Source organism: Cydia fagiglandana, chromosome 2, assembly GCF_963556715.1.
Source record: "Cydia fagiglandana chromosome 2, ilCydFagi1.1, whole genome shotgun sequence".
Taxonomy (NCBI): domain Eukaryota; kingdom Metazoa; phylum Arthropoda; class Insecta; order Lepidoptera; family Tortricidae; genus Cydia; species Cydia fagiglandana.
In genome coordinates, this window is record NC_085933.1 from 23,145,129 (window position 1) to 23,169,011 (window position 23,883).

At 36.7% G+C, this 23,883-nt stretch overlaps 2 protein-coding genes across 2 annotated transcripts in view; one reads left to right on the forward strand and one right to left on the reverse strand.

The window, feature by feature from the left end:
- LOC134678739 (uncharacterized) overlaps positions 1-23,883 on the forward strand; it is a 336,630-nt gene that overhangs the window by 154,226 nt on the left and 158,521 nt on the right. The gene's annotated exons all lie outside the window — the stretch shown is intronic.
- On the reverse strand, positions 12,554-21,997 carry LOC134672064 (uridine phosphorylase 1-like). Its single transcript, XM_063529968.1, has 7 exons — positions 21,828-21,997; positions 19,974-20,094; positions 15,144-15,299; positions 14,016-14,201; positions 13,618-13,753; positions 13,219-13,412; positions 12,554-12,667 (listed from the first exon to the last, which is right to left on the reverse strand). The coding sequence occupies exons 1-7, from the start codon at positions 21,926-21,928 to the stop codon at positions 12,554-12,556; spliced, it is 1,008 nt and encodes a 335-aa protein (XP_063386038.1). The 5' UTR covers positions 21,929-21,997.

Consider the following 23,883-nt stretch of genomic DNA (forward strand, 5'->3'; position numbering starts at 1 on the left):
CCTCTGATTTAGCGCAGACACTAGTTTTCTTTTTAAAACACACTTGTTTTTATATCTCAGATACTAAAAAGTGACTGCGATTGACAAAACTGCTAAAACTAGTTACGAATCTGCCCAATACAACTGTAATTTTAGTACCAAACAAGATACGAGTCTCATTTATGTACTGCCTAATCTGTGCAGTCCAACAGTTATTAAAACCGGGTAGATCGGGTAGAAATTGGGCAATACAACTGTAATTTCATCTGGGATATATTTCACCCATTGTAAACTTGACTTGTAATGTATGTTTACATCATTAATAATAAATATGAATATGAATAAAAATAGTGCATAAGTAGGTAGGCCTTATTGGGATATGTCCGGTTCTCTCATCTCTCGATATTTTACTTCGCCGAAAAGTCACTGCTAAATATGAAATATAATTTCGTAACTAACAGAACCTACAAATAAAGAAATATTTTATTAGAAAAAGTTTTATTCAGAACCTAGTAAACGAACTTACAAATAAAGAAATATTTTATTAGAAAAAGTTTTATTCTTTGTAATCGAAGTCTGAATTAAAATATTCAATGTCACTTATGTTTGAGCTAGCTTCAAAACAACCAGGGACACTCATAGAACTATCTTCATCTGAACTGGATGTGGTTGAATCCGGCACCTAGATTACGAATTCTTGCATATCACCTACTTAGCGGTCTTTTATTCGTGATACCGTAGGTACTTTTACACAATCCTGAAAAAGAAATCACATATAAATATGCATAAAATGGCAAGTATCAAGACTATTTGTCAGTTATTTTAAAGATCATGAATGACCGGCATATTTATGAAAATTAATATATTTTGAATGAATATACTTACCGATTATGTACCGGAGACAAGTTACTTAGGGGGCTTATTAAATAGGTAATTATTTAATATTAAATACAACATCAATACCTGCGAATAGCGGAAACACGTTCCGCGCCTTTTTGTAAGTCGATAGTCGGCTTTTAGCCGTTTTCTTCCCTCTGACAATACTGAACAATGTTAAATATAATTTTCCTTGTGGTTTTATGTACGGTTTTATCGTATTTTGAAAATATTTTATACATAAAACTTGCGGTTTTTGTTAATAAAAATATACATTGACAGAAGTTTGTTTACTTTTTACAAGACAGGTGTCAAAGGTTTGATTGCCATATAAAATTTAAAATGTTAGTTCTCGTTTCTGCCACGACTCTTCTCTTTCCGCACAGACTCTACCCCCCGGCGCAAAGGTGCTCATCACACTCGCTGCGTTTTGGTGTCTGGACTCCAGGAACGAGAATTCGCGATACAGAAATTCCAAAATTTCGGATTCCCGATTAGATTTCCGGTTTTCCAAAACCTGAAAGTGGAGATAAACCTAAAATGCAGTAATATCCTGAACTTTGTCCTGAACCTAATACATATATACTTACCTACTATACTCTTTGCTCAAAACAGAAAAGAAGCAAAAGTTTAAGCCAACTGTCACTTTTATATAAATGCTGTCAAAATTATTTTCAATTACAAAATTAAAATAAAATTAGTGTTGCGAATAAATTTACTTGGTTCTGCTTTAGCACGTATATTACATATTGAATTATGTAAGTATTATTGAATCTTCTTTGTATTATCATTGTTTCTGAGGTCAAACTTTTTAATCTGATCTTCCGTCGGTCTCTTGCCACCATCAATGTGCCTGCTCTTCTTGAGCCGACTGGCATTATCAGAGATGATGGCAAGAGGCCCGACGGGGTGTCTTTAGTTCCTTGGAGCTTGGGACGGATGCTGGTGTGGGATGCTACCTGTGTAGACACGCTGGCACCGTCCCACCTCCAACGGACTACTGTAAGAGCGGGCGGGGCGGCGGAAAGCGCCGAAATTCTAAAACGTAACAAATATAAAAGCCTCGGTAGAGAGTACCATTTTGTACCATTTGGAGTTGAAACTCTAGGTCCATGGGGTCCCAGCGCGCATAAATTGTTCGCAGAAATCGCGAAGCGTCTGGTTGACGTAACTGGTGACCGAAGAGCTGGCGGCTACCTCGCACAACGTATCAGTATTGCGATACAGCGGGGAAATGCCGCCAGCATCCTTGGTACAATGCCTCAGGGGCCTATTTTAGATTTAAGCTAGTTATTAATTTCGTTTAGTTGTACCACTGTATATATATTGTATGTAAATAAATGATTATTTTATCTAGCGTACTCCACGCAATTGGGTAGTCTTCCAGAAAGAAGGAGAAGGCAATCCCTAATATCCCTAAATATAGTTAATGCCAAAGTAACTGTATGTTTTCGCACATTCATTTTTCGCATTTCTGTAGCGGAGCCATCTATTGCCACTTCACGCTAAAACCGCTTAACCAATTTAGATAAAATTTGGTATGGAGATTTTTAGCTTGAGGCCAGGCTAGAACGACGAGGAGACCCGACCCCAAATGATATGGGAGAAGGCTAGGCGAAGAAGAAGATGTTTAGCTTGAGGCCTAGAAAAGGACAAAGGATAGGAGAGTTTTATCATTTTTCATAATCGTTCCACGCAGGCGAAGTCGCAGGCAGGAGCTAGAGTAGCTTTATAGTCCATTGTGTATTACAGTCCTGCCTAGCTGTAACAACCAGGTTATTTCTCTTATACCTACCTACGTATTGGTATAGTTGATTTGTTTAAGCCTATGAGAGCTCATTGTCCTCGGTCAGCTTAAAAATGCAACTTTAACCGTTAGGTAACTAAATAGCAAATATTTACTTAATAGGTAATTAAGGTATATGCCATTCAAATATTCAACCAAATCGTTGCAGGGGCCACGTCGGATGCTGGCCGGGCGCCGGTATCAAATCAGGCTACGCGCGCGACGGCGGAAGCCCTAACTACCCATACCTGTGCTACTCGTGCTATTCATACTCACCATGCTGGCCCCGCTGCTACAACTTCTAGTCATCGTGCCCCAATCTGTGCCCCTGTCTCTCAGATCAGACGAGAGTTAGTCCAAGATAAGACGATTTTGATAGCACACACAGTACAAGTGTTGTTTTAAAACTTCTTTTGAAATTATGATGTATAAATAACACTTGCACTGTGTACGCTATCAAAATCGTTGCAGACTCTTCTTGGTCTAACTCAAAAATTAAACTGGACAGAAACCCAACTTTGTCTACGTGGTTTACAAGTGTGGCGTAGTTTAATCTTGTCTAGTGATGTTAAAAAAATGTTGTTTGCAATACTAATTTTGTAATAAAGTGATTGGAATGAACGTAAGTTTTTAACTGTTTGAAAACCATTGGAATTAACGTTAAAGTTTTTCATTGTTTGAATCCCATAATTCCTCCTCCCCCATGCGAAATCCTTAAGACAAGCTCTGCTCCAACTTGATCTTTATAGAGTTTGACCAAGAAAAGTCTGCAACGATTTTGATAGCATACTTAGTGCAAGTGTTATCTTAAACGTCAAACTTCTATGAAATTATGACGAATAAATAACAATATCAATATCAAAATCGTTGCAGACTTGTCTTGGTCTAACAAGAGGTATTTATTATGCAAACTCTTTACTTAAAATACTTTTATTTTTTACTATGTACTTTAGATTTTTAAAATTGACAACATGACTTGAGTTCAAAAAAACAAATGCATTATAGAAGAAGAACCATTTTGATATAAATGCCACTAAAAATATTTCAAGTTGCTTTTTAGATTAAAATTAATTTTGTAAACTCTGTGCTACATTACTGTTGTACCAGTGATAATCATGCCCCAGTACACGTCACAGTAAGTATTAATTAGGTTTTTCATTTTGTCTGAGAACCGCAGACCTGCAGTGAGGTGGCCTCACATTTTCTCCCACAATATCCTCTCAATTCAGTCGACTGAGAGCTTTCAAACGACTCTCTCATTAGTCAGTGAATTTACAGTCGCCATCAGATTTACCGGAGCGGTCAAGGTGCTCACAAATATCTGAACACGCCTCTATTGTCAAGGCGTTAGAGTGCGTGTTCAGATATTTTTGAGCACCTTGGCCGGTCCGATATATCTGATAGCGACTGTACAGCGAGCTGCAAACTTGCACGGCCACATTATGAATGGAATTGGTATTATTCAACCACTTAAAAGCTACTAAATGTTCTCTTTTTATGAAATATCATTTGATATTTACTAGTCGCTTTTCGGTGAAGGAAAACATCGTGAGGAAACCGGACTGATCCCAATAAGGCCTAGTTTCCGCTCTGGGTTGGAAGGTCAGATGGTAGTCGCTTTCGTAAAAACTAGTGCCTAGGTCAAATTATGGGATTAGTTGTCAAGCGGACCCCAGGCTCCTATGTGAGCCGTGGCAAAACGCCGGGATAACGCGAGGAAGAAGGTACATTATCTGATGTGATGGTCTTAACGAGCTCACGCCATTCCTCTCATTTCTCAGCAGCACTACTATCTCAATATCTGAACGGCTTTCGGCTATCGACCTGTCTTTACTGCTGTCTGTTTTTACTGCTTGACGTCTACCAATAGTGCATGAGATGTTTTGTTACCCTGGTGCATAATTATAGTGTCTCCTATTTCAATTACAGGCCTATGTACGTATGCGGGGGCTACTGGCGCAGCGCAGGAATCAAGTCCGGGTACGCGCTGCACCCCGCCACAGGGATGGACTTCCCTTACCCCACGGGCATGGGTTGGTAGCTCCGCCTGTCCCCATACCACGGGGTAAGTCAGACAAGCTACGGTTGTTACCCTACACCGCAAGTCACATCTTGCCCGCGTTCCCCGCAAGCGAGCACAGGGGCAAAACGGCTAATAGGCTGTGGATGCGTGTTGTCTAACGTGTTGTCAAGCGTTTGCAATATTGATTGTAATGTAATAAAGTAATTGAAATGCATAAATTATTTGATTCCTTGGTTGCACGTTCCTGTCTTAAACTCCGAAAATAACGGGGCGTTATAATATAAGACTTAAGTTTATGTAGGTATCATTCTGTCTGTGGTATCGTATAGCAGAGAGATCGTTTATAGATCTATTTTTCTCCCTTAAAATTATTAAAAAACTGTTCATCAATTAGAAGAATAAAAGTAATATGTATTTGAGGACAGTCTTACTATACAGATCTACCTAGCCCCAAACTAAGCAAAGTCCGAGGAATGTTCTATTTAAAGTTATTTTAGATTCTATCTAGTAACTTTGCATTCTCGCTCAAGCTAAAAATAATCAGTTTTACGAATCAAATAATAATTAAACGGGCCAGTTAGTCCGTAATTCAAACGATAAATAAAATGGCTCGTTAAAGGGAACATCCTAAACAAACGTCACCAATCGGCTCGGGATGTAAAATAAATAATCTGGAAATATTTGAGCGAAAAGGTACGCAATTACCTACGTCGTCCGCTTCAGGTCTGATGTGAAGGTCACAAAATTAGAGATGTCAAGGTTTCTGAAAATTTACAAAAAGTTGGCATGGTTCAAGGAAATATCTGGAAAATTATATCACAGGAAATAATGCTTACCTATCGTAAAAAAATAAGTACGTGGAATGTAAAACGCTTTTTCACTTCTCATGCTCATAAAGTGCACCTTTAAGTCATGCGTAGACGACATAAAATCGCATTTTATGCTCTAGAGCATAAAAGTAAAATTTTCTTCTAAGACTAATAGACCGGGAGATAGTGACACATTTTACTGGGTCATTTGTACCAGTATGGCAGTTCGTCAGGGGTCTAAGCACGTAATGAAGGAAAGAAAAATGATGGTCATAGCGCTGGTACCGGCGGCCCAATCGCGTGGGCGTTAGTCGAACGTGTCGGATAAAATACGAGTGTCGAACGATTTGTTCCACAAAAATCCTCGTATTTTCCGATAGTCCATAAAAAAGAAGTAGGCGGTAGCGTAATGCCATACTTCTCCGGTGTGACTTACAGCCCGCCATACTGAGGCGAACACATTAATTAAAAATAAACAATTCAATCATTTGTGCCAAGCTAATTTTTGCACAGGTGATCATCGTCGAGCAGCCATTCATGGACATCACCATGCCATACTTTTCGGATGGTTCCAAATGGCCGCCATACCGCCGCAAAGGAGTTAATTTTTTTTTTGCTAAACGATTTGTACCAGTATTGCATTTAAATTTTTGGAAAGTATTTGATAAAATGTGACCGTTATTATAATTGCCATACTTATAGTAGGGGGAAAAAGTGCTGCCATACTTGAAAAACTTATTTAATCGACATGTTTCAAAAATACGACTATGTATACGTAAAATAATTTTTTACAGCATGGCATCATCATATTCTATTTGTTTGGATACAATTATACCTAAAAAAAATATTTCAGATTATAACTACGGGGCGGACGACTGTGAGACTTAAGCCAAGACTTAAAACAAAAAACAATTTTTTGACGATTTGTACCAGTATGGCATTTAGATTTTTGGAAATTATATGATGCAATGTGACCATTATTATATTTGCCATACTTCTAATAGGGGGAAAAAGGGGCACCATACTTGAAATAAAAAAAAAATATTGTACACATTTGCCACCTCCTACAGGTATGGCATTATGAGATTTCCATTTATGATCACACAGAAAGTCTTGAAAAAAAATTACAAGGTGGTACAAATCGTTTAGCAATAAAAAAAAATTAACTCCTTTGCGGCGGTATGGCGGCCATTTGGAACCATCCGAAAAGTATGGCATGGTGATGTCCATGAATGGCTGCTCGACGATGATCACCTGTGCAAAAATTAGCTTGGCACAAATGATTGAATTGTTTATTTTTAATTAATGTGTTCGCCTCAGTATGGCGGGCTGTAAGTCACACCGGAGAAGTATGGCATTACGCTACCGTCTACTTCTTTTTTATGGACTATCGAAAAATACGAGGATTTTTGTGGAACAAATCGTTCGACACTCGTATTTTATCCGACACGTTCGACTAACGACCACGCGATTGGGCCGCCGGTACCAGCGCTATGACCATCATTTTTATTTCGTTCATTACGTACTTAGACCCCTGACGAACCGCCATACTGGTACAAATGACCCAGTAAAATGTGTGACTATCTCCCGGTCTATAAGGTAATCGGTCTCAACAGCCAAACAGTTAATACATATTGCCAGAGATGTGACTTATTTGAAATACTTGTATTTAAAATGTAAATACAAAATGCAAAATACCCATTTAGTATTTTGTATTTAAATACCTTTTGAAGAAAACTATTTTGTATTTTATTTGAAATAGTTTTTGGGACCTATTTTCTATTTTCAAAATACAAAATACTTTATAGTAGGTAGGTAATGTAGGTAGGAGTTACAATCTCTTCTGATGTTACAATCCTGGCAACTCTCTCATTCTTTTAACATGGAACTGATCTGTTTAGTAACGTCGTACATGACCACAAGCGTAGCGAGTGGTTAAAAAAGTGGAATCTTGAGTGTTGCGAGGGTTTCAAGGCACGAGAGGAGGACAAATTTTTCTGCCCTGGTGAAACACAAACGAGACGTTTTCATCACACTAACGAGAGGCATTATACTAGCTGTAAAACATTACAAATTAATGCTTTAAAAGTTGGCCATTAAAAACCATCATCCATACATCCTACCGGTTAATATGAGCAAACAACTAGAAATTTGCACTTTATAGATTTGATTGATGAAGAAGAGGATTGATTTCAAACAATAACGAGAGTCTTTTCAACTCGGAAATTCCGAGTAATACTTTTTAATTCAGACTAGGTATTCACTACTCCGAGTACCTTTTATCGCAAAGTATTTGTATTTTTAAAAAGCATTTTGAAAATACCTATTTCGTATTTTGTATTTAAATAAAAATTCAAAAACTATTTTGTATTTTGCATTTGAAATAGTAATATCAAGGAAGTATTTGTATTTTGTATTTAAATACTTTTTATAAAGTATTTTTCGCATCTCTGCATATTGCACAATTTTACTGAGCAATAAAATTGTGTAGATGACAAAACTTGTTATATTATTTTATTTTTGCTACAATTTATTAGAAATCTGTATTTTTGTCATTAAATTTAGTAAATCACATAAAATAGGAGTCGATTATCGTTCAAAAATGCTCCGAAATGTTTGACTTGGCAGAAAACCAAGCGTCTGAAAGTCTGATCACATGTTGAAAATTAAAAAAAAAAATTGCCTCTGGTAAAAATGGGTCACTTTATATGCCTTTGTTGTACAATCTACACCTCACCTCACCTTTAGTGCATAAACGTATAATGTTTTGCACACCTTGTAGAACAACAATGACTCACTTAAGACCATGAGAGATGAATAGGGTATTTCATTTCAGTATTTGAAACCTTGACCTTTTCTGCATTCACAACTTTAGATAATAACAAAAACATAAATTACTTTAAGAGATAATTAATTTTATTAACATTTTATAGTTTACCATTGTCAGAGTACTATTTTTTAAGTATTAATAATAAATAAGCTTAATTTCAATTTAATTTGTCGATAAAATAACCTTTTTGACGTTTTCTGCAGAAAAGTAGTCGGCTGCATGCTACATTCTTGCAGTCCGGCATTACTGCCGACAGCATTGCTGCCACAAATGTCTAAAATGCCACCATATAGGTAGATAGGGGTCCCTTTGTGTCCCATAAAGTTTTAAGTCACTCATAATATAACGTTCGTCATATTATCGTTAGTCATAAAACTGAAACCGTTAACTTTTCAGGATTTTCGTAAGGTTATTCTATAGATACCTTAGGTTAGGTTAGGTTTGTTTTATGGCAATCCTGAAAAGTTACGCGTTTCTGAGAAAACCCAATTATGACTAACGAAAATTCGGACAAACAATACATTATGGCTTAAAACTATTTGGGAAACAATAGAGACCCAGGTAGATACGTAGGTACACCTATATTTTTGCATATGACAAAAACCCCCATTTATCATTGACTACCATGGACCAAACCCCGGCGCTTGCAGCATTTGACGATGAAACTTCCCACCAGGGCTATAGGACGGTTCTGCCACTCCAGCATCGTAGCTTTGCTTGACGTCACCTGTACGATGAAGAGACAAGTTTGAGAAAGGATCAAAAACCCACCCAGATAGCCCATGACCTCTGTTTTTACAAGCTTTTATTTAGTTTCACCTGACCGTTGTCTGTCTGTCTGTCTGTCTGTCTGTCTGTCTGTCTGTCTGTCTGTGTGTAATCAAATCTTGCAAGTTAAATTTGATCCACTTCCCGGTTTCCGATTGAGCTGAAATTTTGCATACAAGGTAAACGGCCCCAAGTTCGTGTTAGTACGTTATTTCGTTAGTTTTTTTTCTGGCGCAAATAATAAGGAATTCAAATATCTTTTATTCAAATTATACATATGAAAAAAATCTGTATTATTTAATCTCTTCAATAAAATGATAACCAATATTTTAGTGATTAAACTAAGAGTAATACGACGGTCGAAACTGTTAGACGGCCGCGAATAGCTGTGTTGTATGCGTGCACTTTTTTTAAGCGTAAGGTGCGCGCTCTCACTTGTTAACCCTTTACCAGGCCAAGGGAAATATTCCACCCACATCTTATATCGGTTACCGTAGTCAGGTTTTAACTCCAAACCACCTACAAAATATTTTGTCAATCCCTGAAAATATTATTTTATGATCTTCATTCACAACACGCTTCTAAATTGCGTAATATATCTTTGGCAGCCATTTCAATTCACTTGAACGCTAATTTCAGCAAACTACGGAGAAATTCGAACACTTTCCATAATTTCTATGAAACAGAAGTACATAGATCGAACAATTTTTTGATATTTTGTAGATTTTGAGTGTTGAAAGCAAATGTAATCGTAAACATTGCTAAATATTCATGCATTATTGTGTATGACCAGAATTAGGATGTGGGTTGACATTATCCCATGGCCTTATTAGAGTTTAACTGTGTGGGAGCTATTTTTCCCATGGCCCGGTAAATTGTCTTGTCATGTCATAAAAACTCACGTAAGTAATAAAACAGTTTTTGTGTTCAACCTAGAGCGAATTCATGTACCTAGCTATAAAATCTCCTTTTAAAGGCTTTCCCTGAAGAATTTCTTCTTGTAGATAGTATCATAAAATTGAATAATTGTGTTGCTTTTAACCAAAAAGTAATGAGGTAAGTATTTATCCCATTGCCTGTCTAGGTGTGAGACTGTGTTACATATATACAGGCTGATCAATCCAAATGGGTCAAGATTGAAAAAACGTTTGAATGCCCTTATTATTAAATCGAAGCTATGGTTCCTAAGAACAGATTTCGCTATCTCACAAAGTTTCTGACATCTCCATACTGACCCATTTGGATTGATCGCCTTGTAATATAAACGATGTTTGTAGTTAGACAAATACAAAAACACCATTCTTTTCATGAACATTATTTTATTGCTTGTTCCTGAGGTTATTACAAAAAAAAAAACGCTTACAGTTTTACTACGGAAAAAATAATATTGATACCATAACTTCGGGTCCTCCATTACAAACAAACTTAAACCTTTTTTTCTAATCAAATAATTGTTCTCCACAATATGGACAGTACAATTCTTGTAGCTGTCTGACCCGACTGAGCCCACTGAAAATTCTGCGGAAACCACCACAGCTTTTGCAGCACAGTCCGCCCAGCATTTTCCCATCGACTTCTAGTTATTTTATTATACTTACAAAAAATAAATACGTACCGAGAATGCCCTTAAACGAATTAGGTACCTACTCGTATTTTTGATACAGCCTGTATACTTAAAAATAAATAACAAAAACCAAAGAGCCCCAAAATCTAATCGGGTCATGGGAAGAATAGTTCCCACACAGGCAAATTCTAGCCAGGCAATGGGATAGAGTCATCCCACATCCTAATTCTGGTCATATCACAAGGACGCAGGAGTATTTAGCAAAATATATGATTATATTACCTTACAATCATTAAAATCATGAAAATAACAAAAAATGGTTCTATATATCTGCTTGTGTTTTTCTTAAATTCAGTAAAGTGTTCGAATTTGTAAACAAACCACTAACATCACTGGTCAAGTGGATTTAAATGGCTGCTAAAGATATATTATTGGATTTTGAAGCGTGCCATGAATGAAGATCATAAAATAATGTTTTCAGTGATTGATATAATGGTTCGTAGGAGATTTGGAGTTAAACCTTGACTATTATAACCGATATAAGATGTGGGTGGAATATATCCCTTGGCCTGATCAAGAATATAATAAGACAAAATCTAGTATGACAGTTCATTACTTAGACAGGCGATGGGATAACCGTAACCCACATTTTTATTTCTGGTTTAGAGGAAGATCTCCGACTTTCATAAATACATTTTTTACAAGGCGTTCAATACGGTTGCAACAGCATATAAAGTACGTATTAAGACACGCTGGTTCTTCGGGGCCTGGTAAAGGGTTAAGCTTATAGGAAGGAAAAGCTAAACCCATTCGAATAAAAGTTTTTGGGAGTGTTTCTGTGGGTTCCTTAGTAATTGATTTGATAAGAAAAAAGATTGAATATATGCATAGAAATAACTTAAAATTGCAATAAATCGACTCACGAAATAGCGGTCATTTTATCTTACGTGTGTCTCCTATTTCGTGCCACTAACGAATCAAGGATTTTCTAGATACATTTTGAGTGCTTGTTTTTAAATATAACAACAAAGATAATTAAAAAAATAAATTAGAAAACAATTAATGTATTTCATGAAGTTTCGTATGAGCGAAATTCGGTATATGTTTTTTTCACTAGAATTCTCATAAAACGAGTTTGAATGTGACCCGAGTTAAAAATTTTAAGGTATGTTCCACGTATATGATCATATTAACTACTAGCACAATTTTATTTATTATTAAAATTTGATTTATTTTTGTGTATGTTTATTTTTAACGTATAAGATAGTAAATTATTTTTTGTAAATAATTATTATTTTTAATTATTTTTTATATTTTTAATTTTATTTTTTTATTTTTTATTTAGATTAAATAGTTTGACTTTTAATCAAGTATTAAAGTACCCATATGGTAAACCATATGTCTTAATTCAACCATTAAAGTCGACGAGTACAAAAAACTTTAAGCTAGCTCTCAATTTAACATTTTTTATTATTATTATTTTTTATTTGACCTTACAATTATTCGTAAGTAGGTAAGACCGTTAAATATTTAAAATGATTATCAGCAAATTATCAATTTATCACCAATTACTCTAAGAAAACTTTATGCCGAAACAGGGGACACGAATTCACGAATTTAGGAGCTGACCTAAATTTGTATCACGAAATGGGAGCCAAATAAGAGGTTCACGAAAAAATTCATATAAAAAAAAGTTTCAACTAAAACCCTACAGTTTATACATTAAATTATTAACAAAGAACTAATATAACATATTCAAAAGCTTCAAAGGTATTGATATGCTTAGTAATATTTAAAAAAAATACACAAACTCTCAACTCACTCTCAAGAGCCTTAACCTGCCGAAACAGGGGCCCAGAGACCCAGGTAGATACGTAGGTACACCTATATTTTTGCATATGACAAAAACCCCCATTTATCATTGACTACCATGGACCAAACCCCGGCGCTTGCAGCATTTGACGATGAAACTTCCCACCAGGGCTATAGGACGGTTCTGCCACTCCAGCATCGTAGCTTTGCTTGACGTCACCTGTACGATGAAGAGACAAGTTTGAGAAAGGATCAAAAACCCACCCAGATAGCCCATGACCTCTGTTTTTACAAGCTTTTATTTAGTTTCACCTGACCGTTGTCTGTCTGTCTGTCTGTCTGTCTGTCTGTCTGTCTGTCTGTCTGTCTGTGTGTAATCAAATCTTGCAAGTTAAATTTGATCCACTTCCCGGTTTCCGATTGAGCTGAAATTTTGCATACATACGTAAGTCAGGTGACAATGCAATATTATGGTGTCATCGAGCTGATCTGATGATGGAGACCGGAGGTGGTCATAGGAACTCTGTGATAAAACAACGGAACCTAATACTGTTAGGGTTTTTTAGAATTGTCTCGATGACTATTAGTAGTCTGTGGAAAGAAAAGTACAGTCAGCGATAAATACTTGTACCAAAAATGATTTTTTTTCCAAAAACTTATTAAATCATCAATCTTCCTAACAACCTATATTAATTATCACGCCATCTATAAGTATACTAAGATAACTTTACGCGTTTGATATCAGCACCCTCTCTTGTCAAAGTTACGAACCTGGTCGCCCTGCAGTCGGTCCAGAAGGGTGACACACACGTCAGCTGCTCGCACTCCTGCCTCCCTGGTATACGCGGCGAAGGCTGTGGCTTCCATTTCTATGTTCTTCACACCTAGCTCTGAGAGAGTGCGAAGGAAGGATATTTTGTCCGCTTCTGTGTGGTCGCAGAATGGTCCGTCAAGGCGAGCTTGGCCTGGAAAATAAGGGATAGATTTAGTTTAATAGATTTCACAGTGTCATTTCAGCCCTATAAACAATTACAAATACTCTTTAATATTGGGTAGATATTTAAAGTAGGGCAGATTCGCCGTAAGCGAAAATATATAGGTGTAATACATTGTGGGTTGTGGCACTCCATACAAATAAACGAAATCTGAAGATCATTGTGTATTTCTCACCTCGATAGAAATCATCAGCAGCCATTGTGCCTCCGATATAAGTGGTGTAACCCTCGTTTGTGGCTACTGACTGCACTTCCCGGCACAGCCGCTCATCGAAGAAGGACGGCAGTTTACGCACCTTGCCCAACACAGGCTAAAACAAAGGGGTTGAATCAACTTCATAAGTACTTCACTAGTAGATAGCTGCGCAGCTAGCGCGCCCTGCACGAAATGTCCACTTACAATCTTCTTCTTCCTCGCGTTATCCCGGCATTTTGCCACGGCTCATGGAAGCCTGGGGTCCGCTTGACAACTAATCCCAGGGATTGACGTGTGCACTAGTGTTTACGAAAGCGACCATCTAACCTACCAACCCTAAGGGTAGAGACTAGGCCTTATTGGAAATGTCCACTTACAATATCGTAACTTTTCTCCAAGGTCCCATTCAGGCCCCATGAGGACACAACCACCGACCCCGGAGGTACACCGAGACCCCCACTGGTCCCTATTCTGAAGAACACTGGGTCCTTCGCGCGCGCGTAGTAGAGCAGCTTGAACATCTCCTGAAGAAGGATGCTCATGGAAGGTATTCCGATGCCGTGCTGGAAAAGCATTGCAATATTTAACAGTGATGGAGGTCATGAAAGATTAATCAATCGTAACAGAGTATCCAGGGTTGTGTGATTGGAATTCGGGAATTTGGCCAAATTTATGCCAAAAGTTACATAATATATAATATATGGTATTGGTAGATTTTACTTTGTATGGTGGAAGATTAACTGCCAACGTCAAATCTTCTCGTTCTTGAAAGGACTTGGAAGTTCTCCAGAGTTTAGTTAAATATGTACAGATGTAGTGAATAATCCTTTGCCATCGTATTTTTACGGAAACGCACGAACGTGTTATGCTATTTCATTCAGTCTCAGTACAGAGAGTAGGTGTTGAGGTTGACTGAAGTAACAATTAAGACAAATACGAAAGTTTCCGAGAAAATACGGCAAAGGATTGTTCACTACATCTAGATCTACTTGAATAACCATTTGGGCATCCGCACAACGCATGATGTGAAACATTAATATGTCGTCGGGTGACAAGCAAAAGTCAATAGGTACCACCACAAGTTCATAGCCACAGTGAACCATATTAGGACTGAAAGAAGGTCGATTTTTGTTTAATTTTTTTTTAGTAATTAGTGACTTTTGCTTGTCACCTGGCGATGTGTTTCATAGAAACTTACGCTGACAAAAATGACACTTTACCTACAACTTTTTACACTTATGGTATTTTATATGGCGTATCGGTAGGCGGTAAGCATGTTTGGGCCGATTCAGCCCGATTCTTCAGTTTGCATGTCGTCAGGTGACAAGCAAAAGTCACTAACTAACACCATTGAAATTATTGGACAATAAACCGTGTGACAAGTGTAATAAAGTGCATTGTTACTTTAATTTTTTGATAGTACTTAGTGACATTTGCTTGTCACCCGACGATGTGTCAGTGAAACAGCTTGCCTCACATGAACTTCATAGATGATTATTACTTACGCTGACAGAGATGACAGGGCCGACTTTGTACATGGCGTAGCGATGCGCGTGTTTGGTCAAATTCTCCAGTTTGCCTGTGTCAGGCAGACCCAGCGCCTGTCTTATGTGGAGAGCGAATTCGCGCATGCGGTGCTTAGTGCCGCCCATACAGACAAACTGAAACATATTATGATCACTAGCTGTTGCCCGCGACTTCGTCCGCGTGGAATCTTATCTTCAACATTTTACATCTTTAGTACCTATAATTTTCATATGCAAGTTGTATAAAGTTTTAAGTCAAGTGGATTTTGATATTGGTTGCTGAAATTACTTTTTTTGTATTCTCATAATAGGTACCTATGCCCTTATATACAAAGATTCAAGTTCGGCACTCACAAAATATCTGATCTCCATACAAACTTTCAACCCCTTTCTCACCACCTTAGGGGATGAATTTTCAAAAACGCTGAAATTAGTTTTCTTGTATTTTAATAATATATCTTTTAACGAAGTTTCCAATTCCTTGCTCAAAAGAAATCATTAACCCCATACAAACTTTCATCCCCTTTTTAACCCTGTTAGGGGATGAAATTTACAAAACGCTGAAATTACTTTTATTGTCTTCTAATAATATCTCCAAATACAAAGATTCAAGTCCCGCGATCGAAAATTTTTTTGATATCTATACAAACTTTCAACCCCTTTTTCACCGCCTTGAGGGATGAATTTTCTAAAACGCTGAAATTACTTTTCTTGTATTTTAATAATATATCTTTTAACGAAGTTTCACGTACCTAGCTCAAAAGAAAACGTTAACCCCATACAAACTTTCATCCCCTTTTTAACCCTGTTAGGGGATGAATTTTACAAAACGCTGAAATCACTTTTATTGTCTTCTAATAATATCCCCAAATACAAAGATTCAAGTCCCGCGCTCGAAAAAAATTTTGATATCCATACAAACTTTCAACCCCTTTTTCACCACCTTGGGGGATGAATTTTCTAAAACGCTGAAATTAGTTTTCTTAATTTAGAATTTGATACGTTTTTACAAAGTTTCAAGTTCCTAGCTTAAAATGAAATTTGCACCCGAAGACGAACTTTCATCCCCTTTTTAACCCCCTTAGGGGTTGAATTTCCAAAAACGTTGCAATCACTTTTTTTTCTTATCGGATATTATGCCTTTCTAAGAACTTTCAAAGCATTTGTAATGGATTAAAATTTTCAACCCCTTTTTAACCCTGTTAGGGGATGAATTTTACAAAACGCTGAAATTACTTTTCCTGTCTTCTAATAATATCCCTAAATACAAAGATTCAAGTCCACCACTCGGAAATTTTTTTGATATCCATACAAACTTTCAACCCCTTTTTCACCACCTCAGGGGATGAATTTTCAAAAACGCTGAAATTAGTTTTCTTGTATTTTAATAATATATCTTTTTACGAAGTTTGAAATTCCTAGCTTAAAAGATAACTTTAACCCCATACTAACTTTCATCCCCTTTTTAACCCACTTAGGGGTTGAATTTCTCAAAATCGCTTCTTATCTCTTGTACACTTTATAAATGCAATCTGGTGTGCAAATTTCAACTTTCTGGCTTTTGTAGTTTCGGCTCTGCGTTGATGAATCAGTCAGTCAGTCAGTCAGGACACTTGCATTTATATACAGGGCGTCCCACGGCGATGCCACATGGAGGGAAAGTACCTTAAATATCATAGATAGCATATTTTGCTGAAAGAAGACTTCATTTTATTTTTAAAACTTAGTAAAGTTGCATTCATACTTTTTTAATTTTTTTTGAAAAAATGTATGGAAAAAAATTATCGCGTCTTTGGAGGAAAAGTACCTTAATTATTGTAAATGAACATCTTACTGAAAGAAGACATTATTTCGATTTAAAAAAACAAGTTGAATTGCATTTTAAATAATTTCATGGTTAAACCGGGAATCGAACCCGCTACACGAGAAAAAAAAATACCTTGTACCAAAAAAATAATTCTCACATTGAAGCCTTTCGATCGGTATGACAAAGCTACAAGGTATTTTTTTTTTCTCGTGTAGCGGGTTCGATTCCCGGTTTAACCATGAAATTATTTAAAATACAATTCAACTTGTTTTTTTAAATCGAAATAATGTCTTCTTTCAGTAAGACGTTTATTTACAATAATTAAGGTACTTTTCCTCCAATGACGCGATAATTTTTTTCCATACATTTTTTTTCAAAAAAAATTAAAAAAGTATGAATGCAATTTAACTAAGTTTTAAAAATAAAATGAAGTCTTCTTTCAGCAAAATATGCTATCTATGATATTTAAGGTACTTTCCTTCCATGTGGCATCGCCGTGGGACGCCCTGTATATAGATAGATTAAGGGCTAGTTGTTGAAACCTATCTGCTGTCAAAATTTTTATTTTGTAAAAATTTGCTTGTATGTTGTGTGGCTTGATTATTTTTATGTCCATTTACGGTTGCCATTGGTTTTATTTTTTCACATTAAAAAATGGCGGAAATCAAAGGCAAAGTCATTGCATTCCAAACCAAAATAGTACATAATCATTTCATAGAAGTTTGACATAACACTAGCACTGCGTCTATCAAAATCTCTGCAGACTATTCTTGGTCTAACTCTAGGTAGCTACTTGGAGAGCAAAGACCATAATCACTAAGTACGTTAGTTTCTCCAATTTCAATAGGTCAAAGGGAGGAGTGTCATTATAAAACATCATAGTTTCTAAGAAATTGACAATATAATTATTAATAATAATACGTAGGCTGTTCCATAAGTCTTGCAATGGAAGGAATCTAACAAGCTTTGACATGTATGACTGAGCGTATGGTTATTTGCCACTAATTACAAGTTCTTACATGATGTGTTTGTTGAGCCTGCCAGCAGTGATAGTCGGTAAATAGATCGAAACAATTGTGAAAAGGGTAACCGCGAGTACAGAGTGATTTTCTATTATAATTTCAAACGTGGATTATTTTACCAAGAGTGCCACGAGGGAACTGTTCGGTGCCTCTGGTAAAGAGTGCCCTTCCCTTTCTACCGTATTCAGGTGGTACAAGGAATTTCAAAGAGGCAACTATAATTTAGACGACGACGAAAGACCGGGCCGACCCTTTACAAGCAGGACCCAAGAAAACATAGACGCTGTTAGAAAACTGATAACTATTAATAGGCGAATTACGTGCAGGCAGATTGAGAACATTCTCCACATTAGTGCATCAACACTTAATTCAATTTTACACGAAGACCTACAAGTTCAAAAGTTATGTTCTCTCTGGATCCCTCATCCGGGCAGTTGGCACCTCCACCATCATAACGCTGCATCATCGCTCATCGTGCGATTAGAACTCGGGAGTTTTTGGAGCAATCGGGGCTTACTGTGCTGTACCATCCGTCTTATAACCCCGACCTTGCACCGTGCGATTTTGGTCTCTTCTTGCTGATCAAGAGCCAATTAAAAGGACGACGGTTTGCAACTGATGACGAGCTAGTGAGTGCATGGGATGAAGCCTGCGCCACTGTCATAAAGGAGCGGTGGAAGGTCATGTTTGATACATGGTTGGAACGCATGCATAAGTGTATTAACAGTGATGGTTTTTATTTTGAAAAAGCTTAATAAGAAGTTACACTTTTGCAAGACTTATGGAACAACCTACGTATTGGCACACTTTGCCATTGCAAATACATAGCATGCATAGTTAGCTTGTTCCGACTCTACACTTTTTTGACATCATTTGCTATCGCACATTTAAAATCAATAAAACATTTAGAATGCTCTACAACCTACCTTGCTATAAGCTCCATTTACATTACTTAAATTGCAAATGAACTAAGTGAATGATCAAGTAACTCGCCTTGAAACCTCACTATCTAGATTAATTCATTTTATTGGTCAAGCAGATCTTGTCAGTAGAAAAAGGCGGCAAATTTGAAAAATGTAGGCGCGAAGGGATATCGTCTCATAGATAATTTGAGTTTCGCGCCTTTTTCTACTGACAAGTTTTGCTTGACCATCTATATCTATTCAGCGATGTTTAGCATTTCCGAATATACCTAAATAGTCCTCTGAAACCATATGTGCAGTACTTGTTTATTCCGCATTCGTAGGCTTTCCCGACAGGCGACAGGAATACAGAATAGGAATTCCTCTATTTTATCATATGTACGTAGTACGTATTCATACTAAGAGCCCTTGGATCCCCAGATTATCGAGGATAGTACTGTCGAGTTCATAAATATGTATACATTTCTTTACCATAATCCATTGCAATAAGGTGAAAAAGTGTATACATACTTATGAACTCGACTGTACATACCTAATACTTCACTTAGCAACGTTATCTAATCATGGCTGTCATTCGATCATTTCAGCCCAACTACAGAATTAACCTTGCCAATGATATAAATAATCCCATCAACAACAATGCCTACTGTGCGAAATGAGAGCCAAGTTCAACTTTAAAAATAGCATCCTTGTTCACTTCGCCGGCAAATTAGTTGATATATCTATATGAGTGCCAAGTTCTATAGACCGTCCGCTTAAATGAGTCCTCGCCTGAGCGGTACGGGGGCGACGGGGACTCATTTAAGCGGTCGGTTCACTTGGGCTGTCATTAAAGATCAGGAAGATCAGGAAATAAGAATGGACTTGGCTAGTTTTTACTTACAGGCTATATTATATTTGTAGGTATATGTTAAAATTTAGTTTGATGGTATAAAAATTTGTTTGTTGGTTGGTAAATTTAGTTTGTTGGCTCCAGGTGTAGTGCTGCATACACCGGTATACACCTACAGTTGTATGTGTGTGTGTGTGTGTGTGTGTGTATGTGTGTGTAGTGTACCTTGACGTCACCGAACATGGCGGGCACGTCGGCGCCAGTGTCCAGGCCCAGGTGGTAGATGAAGTCACGCTCCAGGTGTTGCAGGTGCGGGTTGCGCAAACGCAGTGTCCCGTCATGGTTCCTGTTACATAACAAATATGAGTGAATTGCAAAAAAAAATTACGTAACTAAGCGCAGAAACTGTGATTAGTCTTAACTTAATTGATTCATTTGTGTTACGAAAATTGACTAAAACATTTTCCTGTATCTAACTTAAATAGAAATGACTTAACTGTAGTAACACAATGGAATCAATTAACTTTAGACTAATTACATGTGCTTAACTATGTACAAATTTCTGCATATGTAGTTAATTTTCGTAACACAAATGAATCAATTAAGACTAATCACAGCTTCTTAACTTGCGGTTAATTACGTTTTTTTTTGCAATTCACTCGTAAACCAAATTACAGGAATGACAGATTTTGTGTCACTGAAGTATTTAAAAAGTGCACAGAAATCCATAATTGTGCAATTTAGCCACAACGAAATTATAATATGAAATATTTTATGACATGACCTGTGCATCACACATGAACATTATGAACAGGACAACAAAATCAAACATGTTACTGTTACAAAGGCACGCCGTTTTAATGTTTTGACCTAGGTAAGAACTTATTTTCCATCGTATTTTCTCGGAAACGTTCGTATTTGTCATGCTACTTCAGTCAATCTCAGCCGGCGTATTATGGATGGCTTTATCCATCTTTATCCACGTGATAAAGTAACTGTCACTTTTTAACACTGTGGGATAGAAAGTGACGGACACCGTTTTATCACGCTGTCACGTAGACAAATACGACCATCATATCCGTACAGTACTTTTTGTTCCGAGACTGACTAAAATAGAAAGACACTTTCGTATTACGTTTCCGTGAAAATACGATGGAAAATAATTATGCACTACATCACATCTGTATTTTTTTATGTCCAGTCAGCAAATACTATTAGCTTAGCACCTTTGCATACTTACTTCTATGCATAGGTACCTTTTCTCTACAGCTCTTAGAGGACATAACCAATGGAGACGCCATGTCTAAAATTTTCGGTACAAAATAGTCTGCCGTTTTTTGCGGGGGAGGGGCACATCTAATGTATAGGTACGTCATGTCAGATAAACGTCAGTCCATACATATGGTTGACATGTGGTTGACCATTGGCCGCCTATTTTCGACAGAGGGGAACGCCTGTTAATGGCGGCTCCATCTACAGCTGAATGTATATTTAAATTGCCATGAAGTCTCGCAAAAACTCGAAAATAAATCCACAGTTTTGAGTACAATTTTGTAACTTTCATTGGCTGCACCGATTTTGATAAATGGTGGTAGTTCTACAGTCACAATATTTTTAAAAAATGTATAGAGCCTTCTTATCTTATTAAATTAATATTTTTCTTGTATTAAAAATATGCACTTATACACTTTAAATATCTGGAAGACCAAGCTTTGCTCGGACAATATATAAAAACTCAAAAATGCGTGTTGTCCCAGAGATAAGACCTAGCTAGATAATGTTTTCGGCCCCGAAAACCCCCATATACCAAATTTCATCGAAATCGTTAGAGCCGTTTCCGAGATCCCCGAAATATATAAGTATACATAATATGTAAATATATAGGTATATAAATAAATACATATACAAGAATTGCTCGTTTAAGGGTTTAATAAACATAAAGCTGACCACTGACTAACAGTCCGCCGGACGATATCGGCCGTTCAGTTGTTCGGAACTGACAAATTTTTGTTCTAACTGACAAGCCGGTATCGTCCGGCGGCCTGTTAGTCAGTGGTCGGCTTAAGCAATCCGGCTTACTTCGGACATGGATAGCCAATCTTGCTTTCATCCCACACGACATTACAGTTGTAGTAGTGGTCTTTGGAACTGTCCAAGAGATGGTCACAATTACACTGCATTTTTAACACAACACTTTTTTCTTAATTTTTTTTAAGGTCTTCGATCACAGTGATTATGGTTTTATAACAGACAATCCAAAGTTTTTATTCTTTATTTTTTTAAATGTTTGATTATACAGAACTTCTCTAGTCGACAGTCGTTGTAGAACTAATACAATACAAACCTTTGTTTATACATGTAAACGTAATCTTTGACTCAAACAATAGGGTTGCCTATGATAATATTATTGTAAGTACCTATCTACTTTGAGGATGCTTCGACAGATAAGGCATTTATGATGTAATTACCTAATTAATGTAGTCTATTACGACCGGTCTGGCCTAGTGGGTAGTGACCCTGCCTGCGAAGCCGATGGTCCTGGGTTCGAATCCCAGTAAGGGCATTTATTTGTATGATGATACAGATATATGTTCCTGAGTCATGGGTGTTTTCTATGTATTTAAGTATTTGTATATTATATATATCGTTGTCTGTACCCACAACACAAGCCTTCTTGAGCTTACTGTGGGACTTAGTCAATCTGTGTAAGAATGTCCCATATATTTATATTATTTATATATTAACTTATCATTGCACCTAAGTGTGTCACAAAAAGTAGGTGAATTAAATCTTACTGGAGGCATTAATAAAAAGGCCCACTGGCTTAAAGCATTTAGTAATTGGAGACGCCTTAGGTATCATTTTATGTACAAAGCGTTCTGCCAATTTTTGCGGGGGAAGAGCACGTCAAATGTATGGCTATTTCTACATGATTTACACAATCGTGCAAGGTTTTCGGCAGAGTACTGTTCTTAAAGACGACTCCGGTTATTAAATGCTCCAAGTCCACTGGAGTCCTCTTAAGTAGTATCTCACAACTCACAATTCAAACACCTTAAACATTTTGTAGGTATATGTGTTCAAACTTAAAATTGTGGGTTCAAACCTCGGGCTCGCGCGTGAACAGAAAATTAGAACAGAAAATTACGCTTAAAAAATGCAAAAAGTTTTAAATAAATAAATAATCAACTATGTTTTACTTATGAAAGCAAAATAATGTACCTAAATAATCATATATGATTCATAAAGTATTACATATTTGCCGTGACTTATTTTTCAAACGTGTTTTTCAATAAAAAGACACGTCAAGATTGTTTACCTTTTTACTAAATGCTATAAAAACGAACTACAGTGACATAACCCTAGATTTTGCCTCGTGTAACGATGCGCAATGCACTGAAATTGCACTGCAATAAAACCAATAACCATCACCCTCGGCCCCTGGGTCATAGACTCATATCAGTCATATTCATATCGTAATATTATGAATATATCCTGGCCTAGCCAAAGTTTGACGTTTAAAATAACACTTGTACTGTGTTTGCTATCAAAATCGTTGCAGACTTGTCTTGGTCTGACTTACAATGATATGAAAAGGTTTTACTATAATTTAATCCATTTTTAAAAGTGAGTGCTGGTCACACCACTCTACCAACACTACAAAACTAAAGGGGAATCCCCTAGAGTGAATTACAAAAAATTGTACATTATAGTTATATAAGCATCTGTAATTAGTTTAAAGTTAATTGATTCCATTGTGTTACGACAATTAAGCCATTTGGTTAGATGCATGAAAGTGTGTTAGCGCATGCTATAGACTTATATGTGTACGAATTGATTATTCTATATATATAAATGCAAGTGTCCTGACTGACTGACTGACTGACTGACTGATTCATCAACGCAGAGCCGAAACTACAAAAGCCAGAAAGTTGAAATTTGCACACCAGATTGCATTTATAAAGTTTACAAGAGATAAGAAGCGATTTTGAGAAATTCAACCCCTAAGGGGGTTAGAAAGGGGATGAAAGTTTGTATAGGGTTAAAGTTTTCTTTTAAGCTAGGAATTTGAAACTTCGTAAAAAGATATATTATTAAAATACAAGAAAACTAATTTCAGCGTTATTGAAAATTC

Bases quoted from the DNA above. Each gene is read 5' to 3' on its own strand.
- LOC134672064 (XM_063529968.1), bottom strand. From the start codon at position 21,928: ATGCAGTGTAATTGTGACCATCTCTTGGACAGTTCCAAAGACCACTAC. The intron at 14,202-15,143 runs GTAAGTAATAAT...ATGCTTTTCCAG, and splicing joins GCCCTGTCATCTCTGTCAGC to CACGGCATCGGAATACCTTC. The intron at 12,668-13,218 runs GTTCGTAACTTT...TTCATCGTACAG, and splicing joins ACCGACTGCAGGGCGACCAG to GTGACGTCAAGCAAAGCTAC.